General features: G+C 45.7%; 1 protein-coding gene across 4 annotated transcripts in view; it reads left to right on the top strand.

Moving 5' to 3' along the window:
- The window catches only part of ZFHX3 (zinc finger homeobox 3), a 155,303-nt gene that overhangs the window by 114,617 nt on the left and 17,800 nt on the right, over nucleotides 1-22,886 (top strand). For all 4 annotated transcript variants that reach the window (XR_001359633.1, XR_001359634.1, XM_005881190.2 and 1 more), the window contains exons 5-6: nucleotides 12,637-12,770; nucleotides 12,914-13,114. Coding sequence is in view for 2 of the 4 variants with exons in the window: in XM_005881190.2 (XP_005881252.1) it covers nucleotides 12,637-12,770; nucleotides 12,914-13,114 (335 nt within the window). In the remaining 2 variants the exon portion in view is untranslated. The remainder of the gene's footprint in view (nucleotides 1-12,636; nucleotides 12,771-12,913; nucleotides 13,115-22,886) is intronic.

Raw genomic sequence — 22,886 nt, 5'->3', positions numbered from 1 at the left:
CCACAGCCCTTGGTTGGCCGGGTCGGGCAGGGGGGCTGCTGGGGCTGCGTCACTTGCAACTTTATCTGTTTTACCAATTTGCCACCCTTTTCTGTGTGTGCCATGATGTGAAAAAGAGTTGGGAAGCATTACTTGATATAGATTCTATACATTATGTCATTGATTCTCACCCCCCACTCCATGAAACAGATAGGGTAAGTAACCAGCCCCCTCTACCTGCCATTTTGCAGATGAGTAAACTGAGACCTAGAGCTCAAACAAGTGGCCCAAGGGCATGCGGACAGGCCCAGATCTGCACACTGGCTCTGCCACTTACTCTGCCTTGGGTGCAGCCCACACCCTCCCCGGTGTGCGCAGCACCTCCGAGAATGGCACAGCTGATCATCTGATCTAGTCTTCACTTCCTCCGAAGCATGAGGAAGGAGCAGCTCTCTCCTCAGTTGTATAGAGGCAGCAGGAACCCCACAGCCCCTATGCATTCCAGTTGAGTGAGCCTCGTATAAATCAGAGCTGTGCTCATTCTGAGAACACATAGGCCAAGGGGTGGAACTCTCTAGATTTGGAGCCATGAAGAGAACAACCTTGGTCAAGGGGCTTGGCCTCCTGGAGCCTTGGGTGCCTCACCTGTAAAATGTGGACGAGAGGCACCCACCAGCCCCGGCCTGGCTTCCATGGTGGTGAGTGCTGGCACATGGAACGCCCTTGTGAACACTCAGGGTCACATCTCCTCGGGGCTTGTGGGCCGGCAGAGGGTGGGCGCAGGGAGGTCCCGTGAAACAAAGCCTCTCCCCTAATGCACAGTCGTTTCCACCGTCCAACTCTGTGGTTTTGTTGTGAAATGTGAGAGTGGTCCCTTGTTCTCTTTAGCATGTGGATTTGAAAGTGTGTCTTCTAGATTGAAGAGCCCCCAGTGTCAGCCACTGAACAATAATTAATGCAGTGACTGTTCAGTCAATCATTAATTGCTATAAATTAAGTGATATACAATTAATGTGATGCTTTATCACCAATAATTAGGGGAAAAATTGAACTCTTGGCAAAGAATCACAGCAAGATGGTTATTTAAATCCTGAGCCGCTATGATTTCCGGCAACAGAGCACTAAGCCGGGTCTAGTTAAGCTAATTTGAGACAAGATGAGTAGGGGTGTTGGCGCTTTAAAAACAAACAAAATGGGGGGAACAGCCCAACTTACACTAACACCGTGATAATGCTTCAGAAACCCCTAAATGATGCCCCTGCTTATATTTTTGTAGCATTTTGAGTTAGAATTGTGGTTGGAGTGCTGTTTTTCTAGGAGAATGCCTCGAAGCGTTTTTTAAACCCATGATGCTCACCTAACACAGAGCAATTAGTGCAGCGGAGCGTCCCTGATTGGAATCTGTGGAAGGTTGCTATTAAAGGAGGTATTAATGGGCTGGCAAGGTCTGGGCGACTGTTGGGAGAAGTGTGTTTATGGAAGATGGTGCTGGCAGGCATGATTTCAATTGGATTTGACATGTTTAACATAAATGTATAGTGTACCGCTCTCACTGTATCTGAGTAATTCCTGCAGACCCAATGCCTTTCTAATTACTGAAGTTGAAAAAAAGCAGGTCAGGCACATCCTGATGCAAATCTGTTCCCAGCCCTGCCCCTATTCTCCCTGTTGTTCGCAGCTTTGTGTAAAAGGGATGCCACTGTACGGGGAACAGTGCCTGAAAGGTAATCTGTGACAGAGAATGGAAAGGGACTAAAAAATATACTTAAGAAATTGAATCCATAAGGACAAAAGAAGGTATGTACTGAGAGGAAGTGTTATGTGTTAGCAAAACTGCTGGGCTACCAGTCAAAAGCCCAGGGCTCGGGCTCTGACTCTACCATGAAGATTTGCTGCATGACCTTAGATCTCTGGCCTCAGTTTCCATCTGGAAAATGTAGGTTGGGCTAAATGGTTTCTTGCAGTTCTGGAGTTCCTTAGAAGTATAATTAGAGGAGAGACGGTGAACAGTAGTGTGGAATCTTAGAGAATATTAATGTGTAAAGTCGGGGTGTTGGTAACTTGGAAGGATTCCCCTACCTGGTTGGTTGAGAGGATGTGGCTCAGGAGGCTGGGGAGAGTCCAGACAGGCCCCTGGGGCTCTTTCCATGGAGGCCAGATAGTTCCACGCCGCCCTTCTTGGTGGACCTCAGAGCTCCACATTCTGTCACCTGGCCTGCATTACTGGGACCCATCAGGCTGTTTTCAGAGCTGAGTGTGATGAGGATGTCAATGAAGACATCCTTGAAGACTCATGTCGGTGCCTTTGAGTGGCTCCCATATCCCAGCCCGATGTTTGCTGGAAACCACGCCGTTTACCACCATCAGCCTCTACAGAAATCCTCTGGCCTAACTGCATCCTTGGGACACTTGGTCCCGTTTCTCCACCTCACCCAGAAGTAAATGTGCCTCTGCAGTAGGGTGCGTGCGAGGGAATGCTGGGAGCCTGCCTTGCATGGCCCCTTGGCGGTTCACGCTCTTGCCAACGGAAACTGTTTTTGGTTTTACATTTTTGCACACAGACTGGAATTGTGCGGCTATGTCAGCTTTTCCAGAGTCCACTTGTCCCCTCCCCGCCCTCTTTTTTATTTTCCAGGCCACTTTCAGTATAACTTGGATGCTTAAAGTCACTGTAGGCAGAATTCTCTCACAATTGAAAACAAACCATTTGAACTATTTTTATGTTGGGAAGCAAAAATAGATCTAGGGTGTGGTACATATCTGGACTCGCCTGAATTCCAGTAATTCAGAGGTCCTGGCTTGGAGGATTTATGTGCTAAGTCATGAGAGATAAGGGACTACATCTACTGTGCAAATGTTTTTGTGCAGATATCTAAGGCAGATACAGGATGTACAAAAAAGTAAGGAACGCACTTTCTAGAAGGGGCATCGTATGTAATTACATAGCTATGCTACAGTGTCATGAGAATTATCATCATGGTATAAATAAAAGGCTGTGAAAATGTAGATTAGGGAGCAAATAATTTTTCATCACTATAGAAAATACCTTATAGATTTGCATATTGTTCTTGAAAAGGGGCCATGTTAATCTCTCTCACTTTCAGTTTGAGCTTTGGTGCTGATGGGGGAGGCACCTCTATTATTAGAATCATGGTCATGATTTTTAAAAAATACCATGGTGCCTTTCTCACGGAATATCAGCGCACCTGTGTGAGACCTGCACATTCTTCCTGGTCCAACAGGACCTTTCTCTTGAGGCTGGAGAACCAAGGCTCAGATATGGGAACTCCTGGGTTTCGGATTTGTGATCAAATCGCAATTTACCTTCTGGGCCAGCCATATATTCCCCAGATTATAAAGCGAAAGAACATATAACATAGTCGTTTTCTCTTATTGTAGGAAGATTGGATAAAACATGGAAGTCCTGTTTCTCTAGTTGTCAGACAGAATTGTAGCTCTTAATGATAGGGGTTATGTGGCATTAATCTTTTTTAAAAAAATAAGACTTTAATTTTTTTAGAGCAGTTTTAGGTTTACAACGAAATTGAGGGAGGTAGAGATTTCCCATTACCCTTTCTTCCCCCACACATGCACAGCCTCCCCCATTATCACCTTCACTCACCAGATGGTGCATTTTTATAAATGGTGACCCTACAGTGACACATCCTAATCCCCCTAAGTCCATAGTTTACCTCAGAGCTCACTCTTGGGGGGTACACATGTGGGTTGGGACACATGTATGATGTCATTATAGCATCACACAGTGTATTTTCACTGCTCTGCCTGTTCACCTCTCCCCAGCCCTGCATTCATTCATTTTTGTTCTCTCCAGCACCTAGAAAGTGCTTCGTACTGTTTCGGTGGGTAAAATAACCGTAAACACTTTCAAGTCCAAGTTACTCTACTTTTTGCTTTCTAGACTTCAAACCCATGGGCTAGTAGGATTATTCCATGTTGATATACAGAAAAGGCAAACCTAGGTGTCTGCTTTCTTTAAAACCAGGCCTCTCCCCTCGCTCTATCATTATGTGGCCACATGTGGACCCATATTACTTCCCATAAATACTTCTAAGAGTGAAACCATAGCAACCAGCGTGTGAGCTCTCCCCACGTGCTAGACTCTGTGGTGGACTTCGTGTGCCTGATCTCTCCAGCTAGTCTCACAGAAACCCTGTGAGTAGACACTGATATCCCATTGACAGAGGAGGAAAGTGAGAGCTCAGTGTAGTCAAGTGAAATGCTCGAGGTCACACAGCTGGGATCTGATGAGGTTGCGGCCAGCACTGCAAACCCCTGTGCGTTGTAACTGAGCCAGGGGACTGATGCCTCTGTGTGCAGAGAATGTGACCATGGGAGAACAGCACATGAACTCGTCCATTCTTGAGGAGTCCCTGCAGGTACACCTGTGCCCGAATAGTCTCACTCCTGCCGAACCTGGACTAGCAAGAAGTCCTTGGCGGATCATGGGGAAGTTGATTTGTTAGGGACACTGAAATGTTAAAGTCAGAGCTCTCTTTGTGTCTCGTCACCAAGCTGGACCCAGATTTTATGTGTTTATGTTCACAAGTTCAGTTTCACTCTTAATACTTAGTAAGTTAGGAAGATAGGTTTACAGAATGGAGAAAAAACTGAAGAGTATTGTTACATTCCAGTCTCTGGGAATCTGCCCTGTGTTAGGGCTCAGAGACCCCAGTGAACCTAATTAGTGTTTGATTCGATGGGGACTGGGTGAGCTTCTGTAATTAACTTTGGCCTGGCCCCAGAATGGCCCACACTGCCCCTTGTTTTGACCTACATCTTGTACCTCTGGACTTTTTCTTCTGTCAGTTCACGTGCCTCTTGGAGAAACCTCTGGTTTTCTCCAAGTCCACGGTCGTCACAAACCTATAATTAAGCCTGAGGGCAGTGTGATCCTGCAGACCCTGTCCGCCATGCTCACAGGACACGACCACAGCCGCCGGTGGCATCTGTGCACAGCCCACGAGGCTCTGCCAGGGGAAGACAGGCTGCTTGGGGGGAGCTGACAAGAGGCCAAAGGCAAGCAGGCTGATACCTCAGAGTGAGACATCAGATCTTGCCCCTTTGGTCCCAAGCTCCTGGCACAAGCTGGGCTCATGGTGGCAGCCCAATGTAGACCTTATTAAATAGACCATCAGCCGATGTTGGTCTCAATGAGGTGGTGGCTGGTGGCTCTGTTTTGCCTGGTGGTTCATTCAGAAACCTGACACAGAGGGAGCAAGGTATCTTGAAATTGAATTGTGGGATGGCCTTTTGGGAGTTCAAATCAGTGTAGTTAAGCAGCTTTATGCATATTTCAACAAGGAATTAGTGCAACAGATTGATGCCTCTGATATAGGGCTTAGCACTATTTTCTCCCCAAAGATGCAGAGCAGGCAGCTGGAGCCACCAGTCAGCCTGGGCCCGCCACTCCACCTGAGGCCGCTGACTGGGGCCGCAGTGGGCCCCCAGCCTGGCGCGATCCCCCACGCCCAGCCTGCTGACTGTGGGCACAGGGCCTGGTGTGGCTCCCTGCATCTTCCCCAGGGCTGAAGCACAGGCTGGTGTGGCCTGCAGGTACCAAGACCTGGGAAGCCCAGCGGGATGTGCCCTCTTTTCACAGATTCTCTTGGACACGTGGAAAAACCAAGACTTCCCTAAGCCAGGCAGTCTGTCATTGCTCTGGATCACACTGCAGACAGGCCCGTGGAGGTTATTCCTTCTGGATTTCTTTGAACAGTGTCTGTGTTTGTTTTAGAGTGGGCAGGTTCATGGGGGACAGCCATCTTTAATCTTTCACCACTGGCCTGAGGGAAGATCGACTCCACGCCTCGCTGGGAAGGGAGACAGACTCCGGTCAGGGCGTGAAGGTCACCCCACTGGGCAGGCAGTGCGTGCCTCTCTCTGCTTCCCACAAGTTCCCCGAGTCCTCTCGGAAACATCGCTAAGTGCTTGGTTGGAGGCAGAATGAGACCCTGCATGTTTAAAGGCCAAGTTGGCAGCAGCTTGTTCTCTGTGTTAGGGGAGGAAGAGAATTTAGCCAGCATGCTGGCCGCTTATCAAGTGCAGTAGCTCCGCAGGAGATGCAAAGAGGAAATCCTGGCCTCTCCTCTGGGGAGGGCCTTGCGCGCGAATGCCAAGAGCAGCTCCACTTTCAAGGACAGTATGAAGACCACGAAGTCCAACAGCACAGACGGCCTTAGGAAAAGCAGGCATTTCTGCTGTGTAGGATAGTCCGAGGCCCCGAGGAGCTGAGGGGGGCGGCTGTGGAAGGCGCACACAGCACCTTTCATTTCCTGTTATGAGCTGAAGGACCATTTTCAGATCTAGCGAGGCTTCTGTGTCTCATGTGCTGGGGTAGTTGTCCCAACTCAAACACTGAGGATGGAGCTGTATGAGTTTTTTCCTCTTTGGTCAATGGTGATAGATCAAAGATTGTTGCAAATTTCTGGGGCAGGTGGCAAGCTGGTTTACGGAACACAAGGCGATGAGAACCTCTGGCTTACGGAAAGTAGCATGAATTAATAATCATTTAATTGGCTCCTCCATTATGTTGCTGGTTTGGGAGATGGAAGTTTAGATGGAGGGGCTGTCAGTGGTACTTTAGCTAAGAGTCTGATGGTTGAGAAGTGGGGGTGGCGGCTGCCCTTGGCCTCTCTACAAGGATGAAATGTCAGGCAGCATCCCGGGCCCTCAGTGGGCTCACCTCAGGGCCCCCAAAAGGCAGAGGGCCAGCACTTTGGTGAATACCAGCTCCAAGTACCCCTTCACCATGAAGACAGGAAATGCAGAAGGCATTTCCCAGCAGCTTGGATAGCTCATTGCGTCCCAGGGTCTCCCCAAGGGAGGTCTCTGGCCAAAGGGAGGCTGGCCTGCAGCGGAGAACGCCCACCATGCCAGCAGCCTGTGGTGTGTTGTGTAATGAGATCTGCTCATGAAATAGAAATGAATTCTACGAGTACTTGTGGTTTTCTTGGAGGGCAAGTCAATGTCTTGGCTAATGATTAGAAAAAGCTAAAAACTGGGTACCTTAAGGTCCCATTTCTACTTTGTTTCAGTTTTTCTTCAGGTTTCTTTTTCATGAGGCAGCAGCCCCACGCCTTACCTGGCTTCAGAGTTACACAGACGAGGCGAGTGTTGGCATGAAGTCACTAGCTGGCTATGGTATTGTGCGTCTAACTCTGAAGTTTTCTGTTGCCAAAATTTCAGTGACTCGGATGTCAATTTGTTAGTGAGGATTTGAATTGGATGAGAAGTCATTCTAGGAAGAGTGGTTTTATCAGGTGAAGTTTCAGTGGCTGTGTTTCTACCATCCTTGGCACTTTATAAGACCTCTAAATTATACTATTCTTACCTATTCTTTAGTGTAAGTCAGGCTTGCTAAGCTTGTTTTAATTATGCTAGGTGCTTAGAGCACAATAAAGCCCTATCTTAAAAATTGCAAACAAAACCTGCATGAATTTGGATTGACTCTCTTCCCTTCCCTACTCCCTCTAATTAGTATGTGAGGAGGAGTAGCTTTTTTAAATAAATATTTTAGAGGTTAAATACTTCCCAAACAAATGTGTTAAAAACAAAGGATATCTGGAACTTGATGTTTCTGTGCATACATGACTTTCCCTGAGGAGGCCATGCATTGATTACTGTGTTTCCCTTTGAAATGAAATTCTTTGGCCTAGAATATAGAGGAGTCTAGAGAATAAAATGGAGAGCCAGGACTCAGGTCTGCCTCCCAGTATTTGTCAGGTATAGTGGCCAACCCATCACAGTTTAAGGGAAAGTGGTTGGTGGCTCTTGGCCTAAAAAGCCAACTTTGAATTTTCTGCCCTCCATAACAAGGACACGCCAGTCCCTTTTGTGCCTCACCAGCCAGTTGGGTAAGGCAGCCATGACTCCTAACAAGCTGAGCAAGTGTTTTTTCACTCCTTGTAAAGTTTGCCTGGTGGAACCCACAGCTCACATCCTATCAGGTTTCAGCCGGGGTTTGACCCAGCATTCCATTGTCACAAATACCCCGTTTGCCTGGCTTTATTGACTATGTGATCTATGGTGCATGCACTCACATGGGTCCTGGCCACATTTTTATCCCCTTTGAAGTGCCAGGAACCCAGCATGTTGCCTGTGGAAGGTTCATTGGGATTTAACAACATACTTTCGTATGACATAGCTGCCAAAATGGAAAAATTGCTTCAACCAGCAAAGTGAAAAAATACCACCTGGTGTTTTTCACAGTATGGATCCAAATATCAACTTTTGCATGGACAGTTGAACAAAAATGGTGAAATATTTAATTATAATATTTTAGAATAGAACTACATGGCAAACTTAGGAAATAAGAAAGTAGTCCATCATGCCATCACCCAAATGCAACATTTTCTTCTCTTATTTTTTATGTAGCTATATCATGGAATAATGCAAATTTTACCTTATTTTTTTCCCAATGAACATTCTCAGGGACACTTCCATATTGCTTCATAGCTGTCACTTTTAATATCTTCTGTTACCCACTAGAGTGGATATAGCATTATTTACTTAATCACATTAAAAAATCTACATTGTTCCTGGTTTATTTTGTCATTATTGGGAAAACCAGCACAGGTCATCATCCTTCAGGTTGTTTGCATTTTTGTTGCCAGTAGAAACCCAAGTTTCCAGGTACTGTTTAAACCATGGCTGCCTCAGGGGCATCTATTTCCATTTCGCTAATGTGATGTCATAGTGGCCTTAAAGTGACCAGTCATTGATTTTTTAAATAATGTTTTTGAGACTGTGATATCTCTCCTAGAATTTAAGTCAAAGTTTAGAAAAGTCTCCAGAGCAGAAAACCACAGTGCTTTCTCTCTTGGTAGCCACACCACCTCATTTACTTATGCCTACAGTGTGCGCTGGTGACAGAACTGAAGGAGACATTGATTTTGAGAGACTGGCCCTTTTGAAGTTGCTCAGAGAGAAGCAGCTTGAGGAAACCGTAGACTGCCCGTGGCCTCGAGCAAACCCTCACCCAGCACGCTCATGGAGAACTTGTACAATAGTTTGCCTGCCTGCAGAACTATATAAAGACTTAGGTGCCACATCATTTTTTAAAAATATATTTTTATTGTTTTCAGAGAGGAGGAGAGAGGGACAGAGAGGTAGAAACATCAATGATGTGAGAGAATCATTGATCGGCTGCCTCCTGTATGTCCCACACTGGGGATGGAGCTTACATCTCGAGCATGTGCCCTGATCAGGAGTCAAACCATAACCTACTGTTTCATAGGTCGACGCTCAACCACTGAGCCATGCTGGCTGGGCAGTGCCACGTCTGGATGGGGACTGATATTTTAATGTCTGAGGTCAAGCTATAACGGGGCCTGTCAGCCTAGTTAGGTCTTAGGAGCAGTCCCCACATCACCCAGGGAAACACAGTGGGATTGTAAGTGGGTGTTAATAGAATCTGTTGTAAGAATGGCATGGCTTTCTCTTTAAAGAAGGAACTAGTGAGCTGCAGGTGGCTAATGTCCACTTCTAGACAGATCTGATCTAAGATGAATTCAGGTTGTCTGGGGTAGAAATTTTTATACCAGTAGATGCAGCATTTCATATTGTGGCAGGGCTGTTTTGTTACTGGTGAGGAAGAGAAATGAGTGAGCGGTTTCATTTCTTAAAACACTTTACAAGAACTCCTTAGCTTGAGCTCACAAAGGAAGCTTTAGAATTCCAGAGCAGTGTGAGAGTTTGAAAAAAAGGTAATGAAAGTTCCCCTCTCCATGCCGGGGGAAAGAATAGTGGATTTTGAAACCAGAATTGTCACCTCTGCAACCTCGTCACAATTCATCTCGCGCTCAGCACTGAAAGAGGAGGATGGACTCTTTGGTCCTATGAGGAAGGGAAAGCTGCACTGGGTTACACTGGGTTTGCCTTTCAGCTCCGAGCGAGATGAGTTGGGTGGTGTCAGCCTCGGTGCCCATTCATTCACACTGCCAAGCAACTCACAACTGACAGTCGTTCTAAAGGGGGGGAGGGTGCAGGCAGATTGAGGGCATTTATAAGGTAGTGTCATGGTCCCGTAAAAGCAAGTGTTGTTTCAGGTCAGGCAGACTAACAAAAAGGCGGGTGGGTATTTGGAAGAGTATCTGTATCTCAGTTTGCTTCTATTAGAAAAGAAGTAGGTAGTGGCTCTTTCCTCACTATGTGCTCTGGCCCTGACCCAATGCCTACAGGTCAGGGATAGAAACAGGGAAGATGAGCAGATGACTAACTAACAAGCATCTAAAGTGCCACTTACCGAATGCCTCCTCCTGCCCCATCTTTAGCGTGCACTTGAAGAACTAATATATAGAGGGATAACCAATAAGCAAAAATGAGAAAATGATGGAGAATAAGGAACCTTCTGGGGGTAGGGAACTTCAGTCCCCGAAATATTAACGATTCCGATTGTGGGAGTGTTGAGGCAGGGGCCCCACACACTGTGAGGTCTAAACCCTGAGACAAGGTTCCGCAGAATCAGGTCTGCGGGGGGCGGGAGATGGGAAGTGGGCCATGGGGGACCCTGTCTAGAATGTTACAGCACCTAGTTAATCGGCAGCCAGTCCATCACATTAAATATCCAGCCGTCATGTATTACCTTTCAAGTGAAAATGAATAACTCCCATTAAGAGCAAAATGGGTTTGAAGTCGATTCGAGACAGATTAAAGTACTGTTATGAATGTGTGTGTGGGGAGGAGGAAAGGTCTGTGTGTAATATGCTTGTCCTTGTACTTTTTAAATAATAGATGTCCTACAAACTTATGTAGACCAGGTTACCAAGATACTGGGGTTAAAGGTCACAAGATGTGCATTCAGGGAAGAGTATCAACTTCCTGGAATATTTCCTGCATTTAGCAAGTTTTTTTTTTCAAAATTATCTTGTGGCCTTACGATTTTAATGAATAAAATTGATTTATAAAATTGTTTATTAAAGCACATGTCTGTAATGACAGCATCTTGGTATCCATGTCCAAAAAGAATCTCAAAGCTGAGCAGTGTTTCCACGTGCCGGGTACCTAGGCTGGGGGAGACAGAGGCCATCAATTAGGCTTTCCAAACCAGTGACTTCAGTGCTGAGTCAAATTATTTTCCAACGGAGGGCAGTGGGGATGCATTTTCTCACTACCATCTTCAGGATATTTTTTCCTTGTTGCTTTTAGCAAAATTATTAAAAAATGGAGTTCCACATCCAAAACTAGCGAGAGAGCCAACCCCAGCTCCAGGCCAGGTTTCATAACGACAGATCCAGCCGTGTCTTGTGACTACACTGGAGGAGCCCTGCTTTCTCCTGGTTAAACTCTGAGCCGCCTGTCTTCTCATTCAGTCTTCCCGACCCCTTTCCACACTTCAGAGAACTCGTTCCATCAACACTTCCATTCCCGCTGTTTGCTGCGGAAGCCTCATGTGACTCTCCTTGTTAGTGTTGTGGTCTTTGGGTGGAGTGGGGTTCACAGGACATGGTCTGGACAAACTGATAGGTAACGTCCCCTCTTACCACTCACTCTGAATTACTTTTGTGTCTGGAGCACTGGCTAGATTGGAAGTTAGATTCACCCCTTGCCTCATTCCACTCTTCAGTTACTTCTTCCCCGGAAGCAAGTTGCTAAATTCAGACTAGATTTCCCATCCCCCAGCACCCCACATACAGGGCAGGGCAAAAGTAGGTTTACAGTTGTGAGTATGCGTAACACAGAGCTTATTCTTGCATTATTATTAATTAACTAGAGGCGGTAGGGTCCCTCAGCATGACCTGCGGGGATCGAGCCAAAACCAGCACTCCAACATCCCCTGAGGGGTCCGGCCGGGAGTTCGAGAGGGCACAGGCCAGGCCGAGGGACCCCACTGGTGCACAAATCCATGCACTGGGCCTCTAGTATGCATATAAGATCTTTGGTTAATCTCTTCCTTCCCTCCCCCTTCCCCCTTTCCTCTGAGATTCATTAGTCTGTTCCATGTTTCCATGCCTGTCATTTCAGCTCCTGCGTTGAGAGCCTGCCCCCTGGTGGTCAGTGCGTGTCATAGCTACCAGCCGGTCTGCTGGTCACTTAGGCTTTTATATAGAGAGATTATGTATTACTTCCCATACAGACACCTGTAAGCCTACTTTTGCCTGCCCTGCACTTGTGTGCAGACGTCCATGTGAATGTTCCTCAGGTCACACTGATCGTGTCCTTCGTGATGTGCTGTGATTCCAGGAGCTGGGACAGTAAAGTTGGGGCATGTAGTTTATTACCTTTGTGAAACAGTGTCTGGTACTCAAGTTGATGAGTGGTTTTGGTGAAGCAGTTGGTGAGATTCTTGCACCCACCCTGTGCCCACAAGCAAGCAGATTGTGTCTTGATTGGAGGAGGTCAGAATAGACTGAATGAATTGAGCTTTATCCAACTCAGCCTTGTCATCCATTTCTTTACCATTTTTCCTTAGTGTTCAGCTGTTAAAGTAGTAACAGAAAATTCATGGGGCGGGGGGAAGAAACACTTGCTTCTTTTCCAACGTGCTTGATAAGTCAGTCTGGATGCTCATCCTGCTTGGATTTTGGTGTTTCAAGAAAATCCTGTGCTATAAATGAATGTTGATTTTCACCCAACACAAAGCCTCCAGGAGCTGGCCTGGTCTGGCTGCTGTATTGCATCTTCTGCTTTTTCTTCCAGCATCGTCCAGCCAAGCAGAAAAGGAGCTGACAGACTCTCCTGTAACCTCCAAGCGCATCTCCTTCCCAGGTAGCTCGGAGTCTCCTCTCTCTTCGAAGCGACCAAAAACATTGGAGGAGACCAAAGCGGAGCAGGTGAGGCGGGAAGGGGCTCTGCTGGTGGGGGTAGTGTTTCAGGCACAGGTGGAAAGGAACTCTTGGGTGGGCGGGCTTGGGGCTGACTTGGTTGCCGGTGGGAACTGAAGACTCAGCCAGAGGGATGGGTGTGTTTCCCACAGATGTACCAGTGTCCCTACTGCAAGTACAGCAACGCAGACGTCAACCGGCTCCGGGTGCATGCCATGACGCAGCACTCAGTGCAGCCCATGCTTCGCTGCCCCCTGTGCCAGGACATGCTCAACAATAAGATCCACCTCCAGCTGCACCTCACCCACCTCCACAGCGTGGCACCCGACTGCGTGGAGAAGCTCATTATGACGGTAAGACAGCCAGGAGCAGGATCCTGTGGCTCTCCTTTTCCCAGGGGTCAAAGGTGATGCAATAGCATGGACAAGATACTGTGTTGATGGATGAGAAAGTCAGTGTAGAGTTGGAAATGTCAAAAATGATCCTAGCCCTGGCCAGTTTTGCTAAGTGGTTAGAGCATCAGCCAGTGGACCGAAGAGTTGCAGGTTCGATTCCTGGTTAAGGGCATGTACCTCGGTTGCAGGTTCCCCAGCCCTGGTAGGGGCGGGTGTGAGAGGCAACCAACTGATGTGTGTGTCTCTCATTCATGTTGATGTTTCTTTCTCTCTCTCTCTACCCCTTCCGCCCTCCCCCCTCCACTCTCTCTAGAAATCAATGGGAAAAATATCCTCTAGTGAAGAAAAAATAATTTTTTAATGGTCTATTTCTGTGACTTTGTGCTACACTGTCTGCCTTAGATTTGGCATGACTGTGGCCCAAAGAGCTGAATACATATGTGTTTCTCAACCTTCCCTTTTCATCATCTTCTCCCTGAGGGATGCAGAGGGAGGCCTAGAGCAGTTAATCATTTATGTGAAGAAATTGTTATTCAGATTCTCCAAACCTTTATTGAGCAGGTCATGGTCTATGTTGCTCTTAGTACTAGAGGCCCGGTGTGGGGTCCCTTGGCCTAGCCTGCGGGGATTGGGCCAAAACCGGCTCTCCAACATCCCCAAGGGGTCCTGGATTGCGAGAGGGCGGTTCTCAGGTGACACACCCTGGAATCAGGCTCCCTCCTCTCTGGTTCCAGGTGCTTCACCTGAGAACCGCAGCTGCCAAGTCACGGCAGCTCCTGCCGTTGAGCGTCTGCCCTCTGGTGATCAGGAAAGGGCTTTCCTGATGGTGGTCAGTGAGCGTCATAGCTACCTGTTGGAGCATCTGCCCCCCTGGTGGTCATTGTGCATCATAGCGAATGGTCGCTTAGGCTTTTATATATATAGATGCTCATTGCATCTTCACAAAAGAGTCTGACACAGTTACTTTAACAGCTGAGGAAACGGAGGCTCAGAGGAGTTAACTGACTTGATGTCCCTTGTAAGTGGCAGAGTTGAGAGTTGAACTCGCATTTTCCGACTCTAGGAGGGTAGCCCCTGAAACATGGGCATTTCTCAAGTGGACACTTTTATTCTCAAAGCAGGAAAAAGGTCAGCTGGATAGCACATGTTGATTCATGCATGAGGGTTTGGCATTTTGAACATGATGTTGCTACACCTGCAGGTTTTGAAAACATGGCTTTAAGTGGCCTCTATAAACATAGCCCAAAAGGTTAGTATAAAGATTTAAATCTAATTCTGATGTGAAGACTTTTCAAAGTACTACAGGTGACATGAATGTCTTACTTTCTATCTGTGTTGGGACTGCTGAGAAAGCCCTTTCCTGATCACTAGAGGAAAAACCACGGAGGAGAAACAGTCCCACCTCTAACTTATTTCAGCAGTGGAGTAATGGGAAATTAGTTTGCCTTTTCGTATGAAGATTCCCAGAGAGGTAGTCTGTTCAGAATTCCATCATGTAAAGTGCAAGTCACAGACATGTAACCGCTAGGCCTTTCCCATTCCATTTGGTTATGCAAGATTAACGAACAATGTTGAAAGTGATGTAACTATCATTGGTGATGCATAGAGGACGTTAGCAGCCAATGGGAAACTCAAAGGTGACCTAGCATGTATTTCATTTCAGAGTTCTTTCAAGTAGAAATTCACTCGCCGTGGGTATTATCAAATAGAACAGTGAACGTTGTTGAAAGTTTCTCTGCAACTGAAAACCTCTCTGTGGATGGTGGGTTTCTGTAGATGTAACAGGTTTCCTTGGCATTCTTACCAGCCTTGCAAATAACTCCACAAGGGGGATTTTCTCAGGCCTCATTACATTTGCCACTGATGGCCCGGAACCGTGAGAGCCCAAAGGAACAGAGAGATATGTGGGGAGGAAAGCATTTTCTTTTTTCTAAAATATTTTTATTGATTTCAAAAAGGAAGGGAGAGGGAGAGAGGGATAGAAACATCAATGAGAATCACTGATCGGCTGCCTCCTCCACGCCCCACACTGGGGACCAAGCCCACAACCTGGGCATGTGCCCTGACTGGGAATCAAACTATGACCTCTGTTTCATAGGTCGACACTTAACCACTGAGCCATGCTGGGCAGGTGAGAGGGAAGCATTTTCAATACTTAATTAAATTTTCCTTTTGCTCAGGTGGTTATTTTTTCTGTTTAATATAAATCTGGTCTAAGGTTTGTGGGTCTATAGTAATCTGTATGACAGTAAGTTTCTTTTATATGTAGCTAAGGAATAGAATGTAAATTATTTTTCAAACATCCTTGTTTTTTTTGTCATATTTTTATAATAGCAATAGTAAGGTACATTTCAGGTAGCAAGTCTGGTGGTCATTATGAATCTTCTTAATTTAACAACAGTCTTCAAGGGCAGGATGTGACTGTTGTGTTTGCCTGGGTACCAACCCCTAAGATATTTCTGGGTATTATCCACTAGCTGGCACCTTCTCAAGCAGTGATTCTCAATCTTTCCGGAGACTGGTGAAAACAATTCAGTAGCCTTACTGGGTTACTCTATGCATACTAACGTTTGACAACCACTATTAAAACCTCCGTCAAGTATTATGCTTATACATAATTGTCTGTACAATGTCAGGAAGCATAGGGATGCCCTAAAACTCATCCATGGAACCAAGTTAATAAATACTGTTCTGGAAGAATCTCTGACAACATAATTATGTAGGAGAAACATGGTCCCTAGAGGGGCTGCACTTGGCACCTTGCACAGAAATCCCTGTGCACCTCATCTTCCCACAGCAGGTGATGGAGATGTTGTCTAGACATTTCTGAAAAGTGTGCAAATTGTGGGAAATGTGCTGATTATAGGATGTTGATTTGCTAGGAACAAGAAAAAGTGAATGGATTCAGAAGTAAAGTTGAAAGTTGTGAGAAAGGTAATCATACAAGGGTTTTCCTCTGTGCTTGGAGGTATAAGGATGGCTTAAAGGTTCTCTTTGCATGAGAAGATGGAGTCATTGCATGGCTGTCAGTACTGAATTGGTTTTTCAAGTTACGAGGCTGGTTTTATATGAAGTGTTTCCACCTTGATCCTTTAGCTCAGTAGGAAAAGATGAGCAGCCAGGGCTGGAGGGGAATTTGTGGCCGGACCTCACTGGGAACTCAGACTCCAGCTTGAGGACTGGATCTTGGTCTCTGCCCTGATGAATCAAAGCAGATACCACTCTCCTTCCTCTGGAAAGTTTGGTGTTAAAACGGAATTTTCATTTGTTAAAACGAAATGATTATAATGAACTTGTGGTTAAAATCCTGCCCCTGGAGGGTATTTTACTGTAATTTCATGAGAAAACTGGCCATAGGGAAGTATTGGTGAGGCTTCCTGACCGTATATCTCTATGTTCCTGGCCAAGTGGAGGAGGGAGTCTGAAAACAGCATGATGAGAAATGCCCCTCAAATCAGAGCTCCATTTTTTTAAACCATATTATCAAGGAATGGCCAATGCATGGCCATTCATCCTCCAAGGGGAGAAAGTCGTGTCTGCTTTGTCCCTGAGTGGTTGCGATGAATGGCAGGAAGAGGAGTGAATCTTCCTTCTTGCCAAGTGGCTTGACTAAGTTAGCCACCTTTGGCTGCTGAATAGGAAAAGCTGGCAAAATTCACTAAATAGACAGTTCCTGGCAGGCATGGGGTGTGTCCAGGGTATCGAAAGCTATAAATTCTGGTAAATATTTTTTGCTGTCTGGGTCCAAGGTCTCAGGATATGGTTTGAATTGGGTTTTAGTCCCTCTAAAAGTAAATTCCACCCTGATAAATGGAAATAGATTACTTTCTACACAATGTCTTTCCGTTCAGTTGTAAATGGAGAGTGTTTTGAGGAGGCTTCATTTAATAATACCTTATCAGACAGCTTTCAGGAACCTGCAGTGTCTAATATGTCTGTTGCTATGGTAACAGCTGCTTGCTTATGCTCTGCATCTCATATCTGTGTCTTCCATGGGTCCCCTTCCTTTTACTGATGAAGGGGCTTGAAAAATATTCTCCATTGGGAACAACTGCAGCTCTGGCCCTGCGCTATGGAAACTGCACCCACGGCACTCCATTCTGCTCAGCCCATTGGAAACCGAGCTCCAAAGGGTGTCATTAGACATGTCACATGAAAGAAAAATCTATAAAGCTTAAAAGGCAATGAGACAAGTGCCCCTCCAGACCTGACTGAGCAGCCCGCCCCCAAACTCCGTTCCACAGACCTGGCACCCACTTACAGAAAACTCGGATTTCAAACCCATGTGGGGACTTGGAGCTACTGGACTGTGTTCTCACTTCCCCACTGACTTGGGAAAGGAGTATTGAGGACGTGGGGGGGCATGTTTTTGGCCGGAAAAGAGAATGGGAAAGACCACCTACCATGCATTTCAATACTCTTAAATTATTCTAATTGATCACTATCGCTCTAAGTGACAGGCCACACAACTGGGATCCTGGAACATTAATGTCAGGAAATTGTCTTTGTTCCTTGATCACTTAACAAAATACAACCTCGCGGTGGACATGGGGGTTGGCCCCTGAGCATCCCAGGAACACCTTTTTCGCTAACCCTTCATCTTCTCTCTCTTTGCTGGTTTTTTAATTCACTATTTTTGTACATGCATAGGTTTCCCTTCACTGCCTGCAGCTCTCTTTCTCTCTTGTGGGAGCAATAGTTTTTCTCCTGTGATTTTTTTTCCAGTCAGTATCTATGTTTCTCTGGGCTTGTTGTATGCCTGTGCTTTTGTGAATCTCTGGGATAGGCTGGTCTACCCCACCTCCTACCCCCCCACTGGGGCTATTGGGTGGCCACTGCCCTGGGGCTGTCGCACCCGCCTGGGTACCAGCTTTCTTACTTTGTCTCCATCTCAGAGGAAAGTAATGAAAATAATCGGGCTTCATTAATTCCAAGCCCTGTGAGATGATAGCCATTTGGAGCCTGTTTGCCAATTAGATGGTCTAAATTAGAAGTGACCTTGGTATACTGCCACTGCTTGCCTCTCTCAGTCTAATGAAGCTCTTCTCCAATTCATTCTCCTTCTCCGCTCTCTTTTCTGTCTGTGTGTTTCTTCCTCTCTCTCTCTCTCTCTCTCTCTCTCTCTCTCCCTCTCCTCCCATTCACCTCCATTTTCAGTCTTTGTCATTCTTAGTTTTTAAGATCTGGTTCATGGCCATGTTTGAGTCTGTCCCACATGAAAACTAACGTGGCCCTGCAGTTTTTCCTCATGGGTTTTATGTTTTTTAAAAAGGGAAAGACAACCACATACAAGGCATTTTAGAAAGGAAACAAGTCAGAGAGAGAAACCCCTCTAGACTCCGTGGTCAGTGCCAGCCTGGAACATTGGGAAGGTAGTGAGGGAAGGAAAAAACCTCTGAAGTTGTGCTGCCAAGAGGTGCCCTGGTTTGCTGGCTGCATTAGTGCAGAGACCAGCTGGCAGGCCCCATAGGCCCTCGAGGTGCAGGAGAGGAGTGAGCAACCCGCCTCTCCCTGGAGCAGTCGGCTTGAGCTGCACCACTAGCTGGAATGCTCAGCTTTGGAAGCAGGTGGGTTTTAACTTCATGCTTGAATGTTTCTAATAGAACCAGTACCTCATTCATAGAGACTGGCCAGGTCTGTGCCAGGAAGGCCTGGGTCCAAGGCTTTCCCTCCCCCCGCGCCCCCTCTGTCTGAGGTTCTTCTATTGATTTTCACTGACAAGTGAAGGATCTGAGGCTTCTTCGGGAGTGTAGGTTTTGGCAAGTCTATACTTTCACTTGAAAAAGTGAGCCTTTCAGAAAGAAGCCCCACTTAGGCGAGCAGTGCTAAGGCAGTAGGGATGAGTGTCTCAGAGAAACCAGGTTCAACACTTTCTCTAAGAAAATAGATCTGCTTTCCAACATGTGGAACTTGTTGGTTGCACTGATCTAACCTCACACAATGGCTTTGAGAGGTGAATTTGCATGAACAGTTCTATAAGAACTTAGCAAAGTAGACCGCATGGCTGCTCAGGGTGTTGTATTTGGCTGCTCCACATCCGTGACCTGGAGAAAGCAAGAAGGGTGGAGGGCTCCTTATAATTCCAGCTGCTTCTATCAAGAATGAAGAAACACTGGTGACCTCTTCCTAATGTCATAGTGGGGACCAGACCCACATCTAACCCTCTGGGTTTTATAAGGGTGTCCTTGGGGCTTTAGGGTCCACTGAGCTCATAGAAATTTGAAAGGCATTAAATCATAATAATAATGGTGAACTGAACAGAACTAGGTATTTATGAACCCTTGTCACCTCTCCTTGTATTTAAGAGCAATTAACTTGAGTTCATGGATTTCCCTCTAAGGAGTCTGTGATTTCCTGAACTTATCTGCACTAGTCTGTGTGTGAAAGTGTTTTTCTAGGAGTCTACAAGTTTCATCAAATTCTCTAAAAGGTTAATTATTCTGGATTGTGAGCCACTTGGGCTCAGGGACCTTGTCATGCTCTCTCACAAGCAGGTGGCACAGGGACTCTGTGCAGAGTTTAGTGAACGATGGTCAGATTGAAAAGATGAGCAGAGTCACATGAGGCCCTTCCTTTTCAACAACTAAGCTGCTTTGGCATTGCTTAAGCTTGGAAACTTTCAGTGTGGAACTCTACTGTTGCTATTGTTAGATATGAGAATTGCTTAAGCTTGAAGAATTTCAGCATCAGAGCAAACTCCACATTTCTGGTTATACATGAGAACTGTTTACTTGTCAGGAAGATTAGAGCCGCTATTTGTTTTTGAACTTTCAGCACCTGAGCTCAGCTTTTATACTACATTCCCATCAACTCTACATACTCTGGAAGGAATGTAGTGGACTTGGCTCAAAAGAGTGGGAGGAACACATGTGGTATCTGGGCCTTCAAACCTGTAAGTCTTGCCCCATGTGTGTTTAGGTAACTACTTTTATCTACCTGTATCTTTAGGGGTATTAGAATAATTTCAGTTCACCTCTTCTAATAGGTTAATAAGATCACCATGGAACTGCCTTTAGATGGCCAAGGCCAATCTTGAGTGACCCAAATTCTGAGGAAATAATGTGTCCAATCAATTGAATTTTCATACCAGAAAAACTTTGTTTTACTTTTGGTTAAAAGTCTGTTTTAATAGTCTCAGGTACCCTCTATACACTAATGGGTAGAATATGGGGACATACTTGAACACGTTTATCAGTATACAGATTATTAGAAAAATCAATCTATGTGGATGGTAGTGTCACTGTAAAAAGCGTAGGTGTTTGGACTTATTGGTACTGGTATCTGGCCAAACCTAAAACGTTTTGTTTGGCTTTGAGTCTGGAGTAGGAGAGAGGGCAGAGGGAGACAGGGAAGAGGGAGAGAGTGTATGTGCATGTGTGCATGCATGTGCAGTGGAGCTGGTGGTGGGATTCAGTTAGTGGAAGGCGAGGTTTGGGCACCTTTGGGATGGCTTTGGTTATATCGTAGCCAGGTTTTGTTGTCTCAGAAACCTACACTCCGCAATGCTCCTCTAAAGGGAAGGTCTTTACAGAAGAACTGTGCTCAGCAGTTAAATGATTGCCTTTCCAACTGACTTTCAGCTCTCCATCGCATACTGTGGCTTGGATAGTCTGAACCTTGCACACAGTTTAAAAAACAGGGGGGCGGGGTGTGCCAAGGCAAGTTTTGAAGGAACTGTGCCTTTGGCCAACTCTCCTTTCCTTAGAACTCCTCAGAAAGCTGTTGGCAGGACTAAATTTATGGCTTTACGCAAAAGCATGCAAACTTCTGAGTGGAAAGCTCTGGGAGCTGGTAGGAGAGGGAGGAATGGACACAAGCATGGGAGGGGTCATTAGTGTCTGAGAGCTGACACGGGGCCCTCCACCACCTGTGCAGCAAGAAGGCTTCTCTTCTCAACCTCTCTGTTCAGACACAGACGCAGAGAGGCCTTACCCGGACTTCTAGATCCTTAGGATTCCCTGTAGGGCTACTCCTTTTTGCCTCCTGAGAATTTCTTGCTCGTTAAAATTTTATATACCCAGGCTTTTTTTCTTCTGAGGGAGATGCTATAGATGAGAAGATGCAGGTAGATAAAAGTAATTACTTAAACACATATGGGGCAAGACTTACAGGTTTGGAGGCCCAGATTAAGATGCAGAGGAGCATGTGAGGTTGATGATTATATTTCGGGGAGAGTTAATTGATGGAAGGTGAAGGCAGACAAAGAACCGCTGCTTACTGCCTTCTTGAATCCCAATCAGGAATTATGATTAAAGTCGCAGCGAGACAACAGAGGGCTGATGAATTGGTGTCTTTTTTTTCTTTTTTGCCGTCATTCACACTTGATTGACTTCAACCTTTCAAGTGCAAAAGTCTCTCTTTTCCATTATTATTCATAGCCATCTGAGTTTTTCTAATTAAAGTGTATGAAAACAATTACTGATCCGTCGTACTGAGTCTGTTAGAGGGGATGTCTGCCTTACTGTAATGCGTATAAAAAGCCCCCAGTTTTCTATAATGATGTGCAGCTGAGGTGTTAGATAATTTTATTCTTTTTTACTCTGTAGGGCTTTTTTTTTTATTTCTCATGATTCATTTTTCATAATTCCAAAAGATCCCAGGAAAGGACTGATCCTGCCGCTACAACTGAGAAAGGAGGTTGGGGGGGGTCTTTTTTCCTATGCCTTTCTCCGCCCTCTAGCCCCCAACCTTGTGCTCCCCCTCAGCTGAGGACTATAAATTAATCGGTGACCTTTCACTTCTTGGTCTCCTGCTGGACTCCCTAACCACACTGGTCAGAAATGCTTTCTATTAAAAAGAAAATAGATGGAATGAGTTTGGCAATCTCTGTTCCACTCCTAACGATTCACCAACAGCTAGCCTTAACCAGCTGCCACGAGTTTTGTGTGGAGGTGGAGGTGCAGGTGTCTGTGAGAGCAGGGATTCTGTCACATGTGCACCTGCTATGCACCTGCTCTTGGAAACACGGTTTCTCAGAACCCCTCTCCATAGTGCCTGTTGCTTAATTTTGCACCTGTTAGAATAATTTCAGCAACCCCAGATGCTAACACCCATAAATGTGTTGGGGCGTTACCTTTCTGGTGTTAATGTGAACAGTTGTCTGGGTTTCCTCTGACAGTTGAGCCCATCACTGATGATTCTAGTAACATGTCAGTAGCTATTTTGAGCAAGGCCAAGATCTTCAAATGATTAGAAATAGGAATTTACTTAAAATATTTCATTTTGAATAGTAATCTAGTGGTTCCAATCATTGCAACAGCAAGTGAAGATATTATCATGGTATTTGTGTTGTTGATGGGAAAATAATGCTTCCAAATGGGCTAGGTGCCGTGTAGAAAGGTTAATGGTGACTGTAGTTTCTGTAACCTTGAGGTTAGATCACTTCTTTGGCTGTCATCAAACAGGAAACAATTTCTGATTCATTTGGGAATATCATCACCAACTATCTTCCCACCCTATAGCAGGCAAAGGGACATTGTTTCTTTTTAAACAAAGAACCTTTTATCCTTACTTTGGATATTGAGGGCTGTTTATCACATTAATGTGGGGCAAATGATAAGTTGTTTGGACAAGCTTCTGGCCAGATGGCAGGGAAGCCTAGAGAAATGTCTGAAGATCTGACCTAAAATTGCAGCTCTTTTAATCCAGGCTAATTCTGGAATTGCTCTATTGCAGTGGTTCTCAACCTTCTGGCCCTTTAAATACACTTCCTCATGTTGTGACCCAACCA

This window comes from Myotis brandtii, unplaced genomic scaffold (genome assembly GCF_000412655.1).
Source record: "Myotis brandtii unplaced genomic scaffold, ASM41265v1 scaffold670, whole genome shotgun sequence".
In the NCBI taxonomy this organism is placed as follows: domain Eukaryota; kingdom Metazoa; phylum Chordata; class Mammalia; order Chiroptera; family Vespertilionidae; genus Myotis; species Myotis brandtii.
The sequence above is the reverse complement of the archived record's forward strand: the minus strand, read 5'-3'. Positions and strand labels throughout refer to the sequence as shown.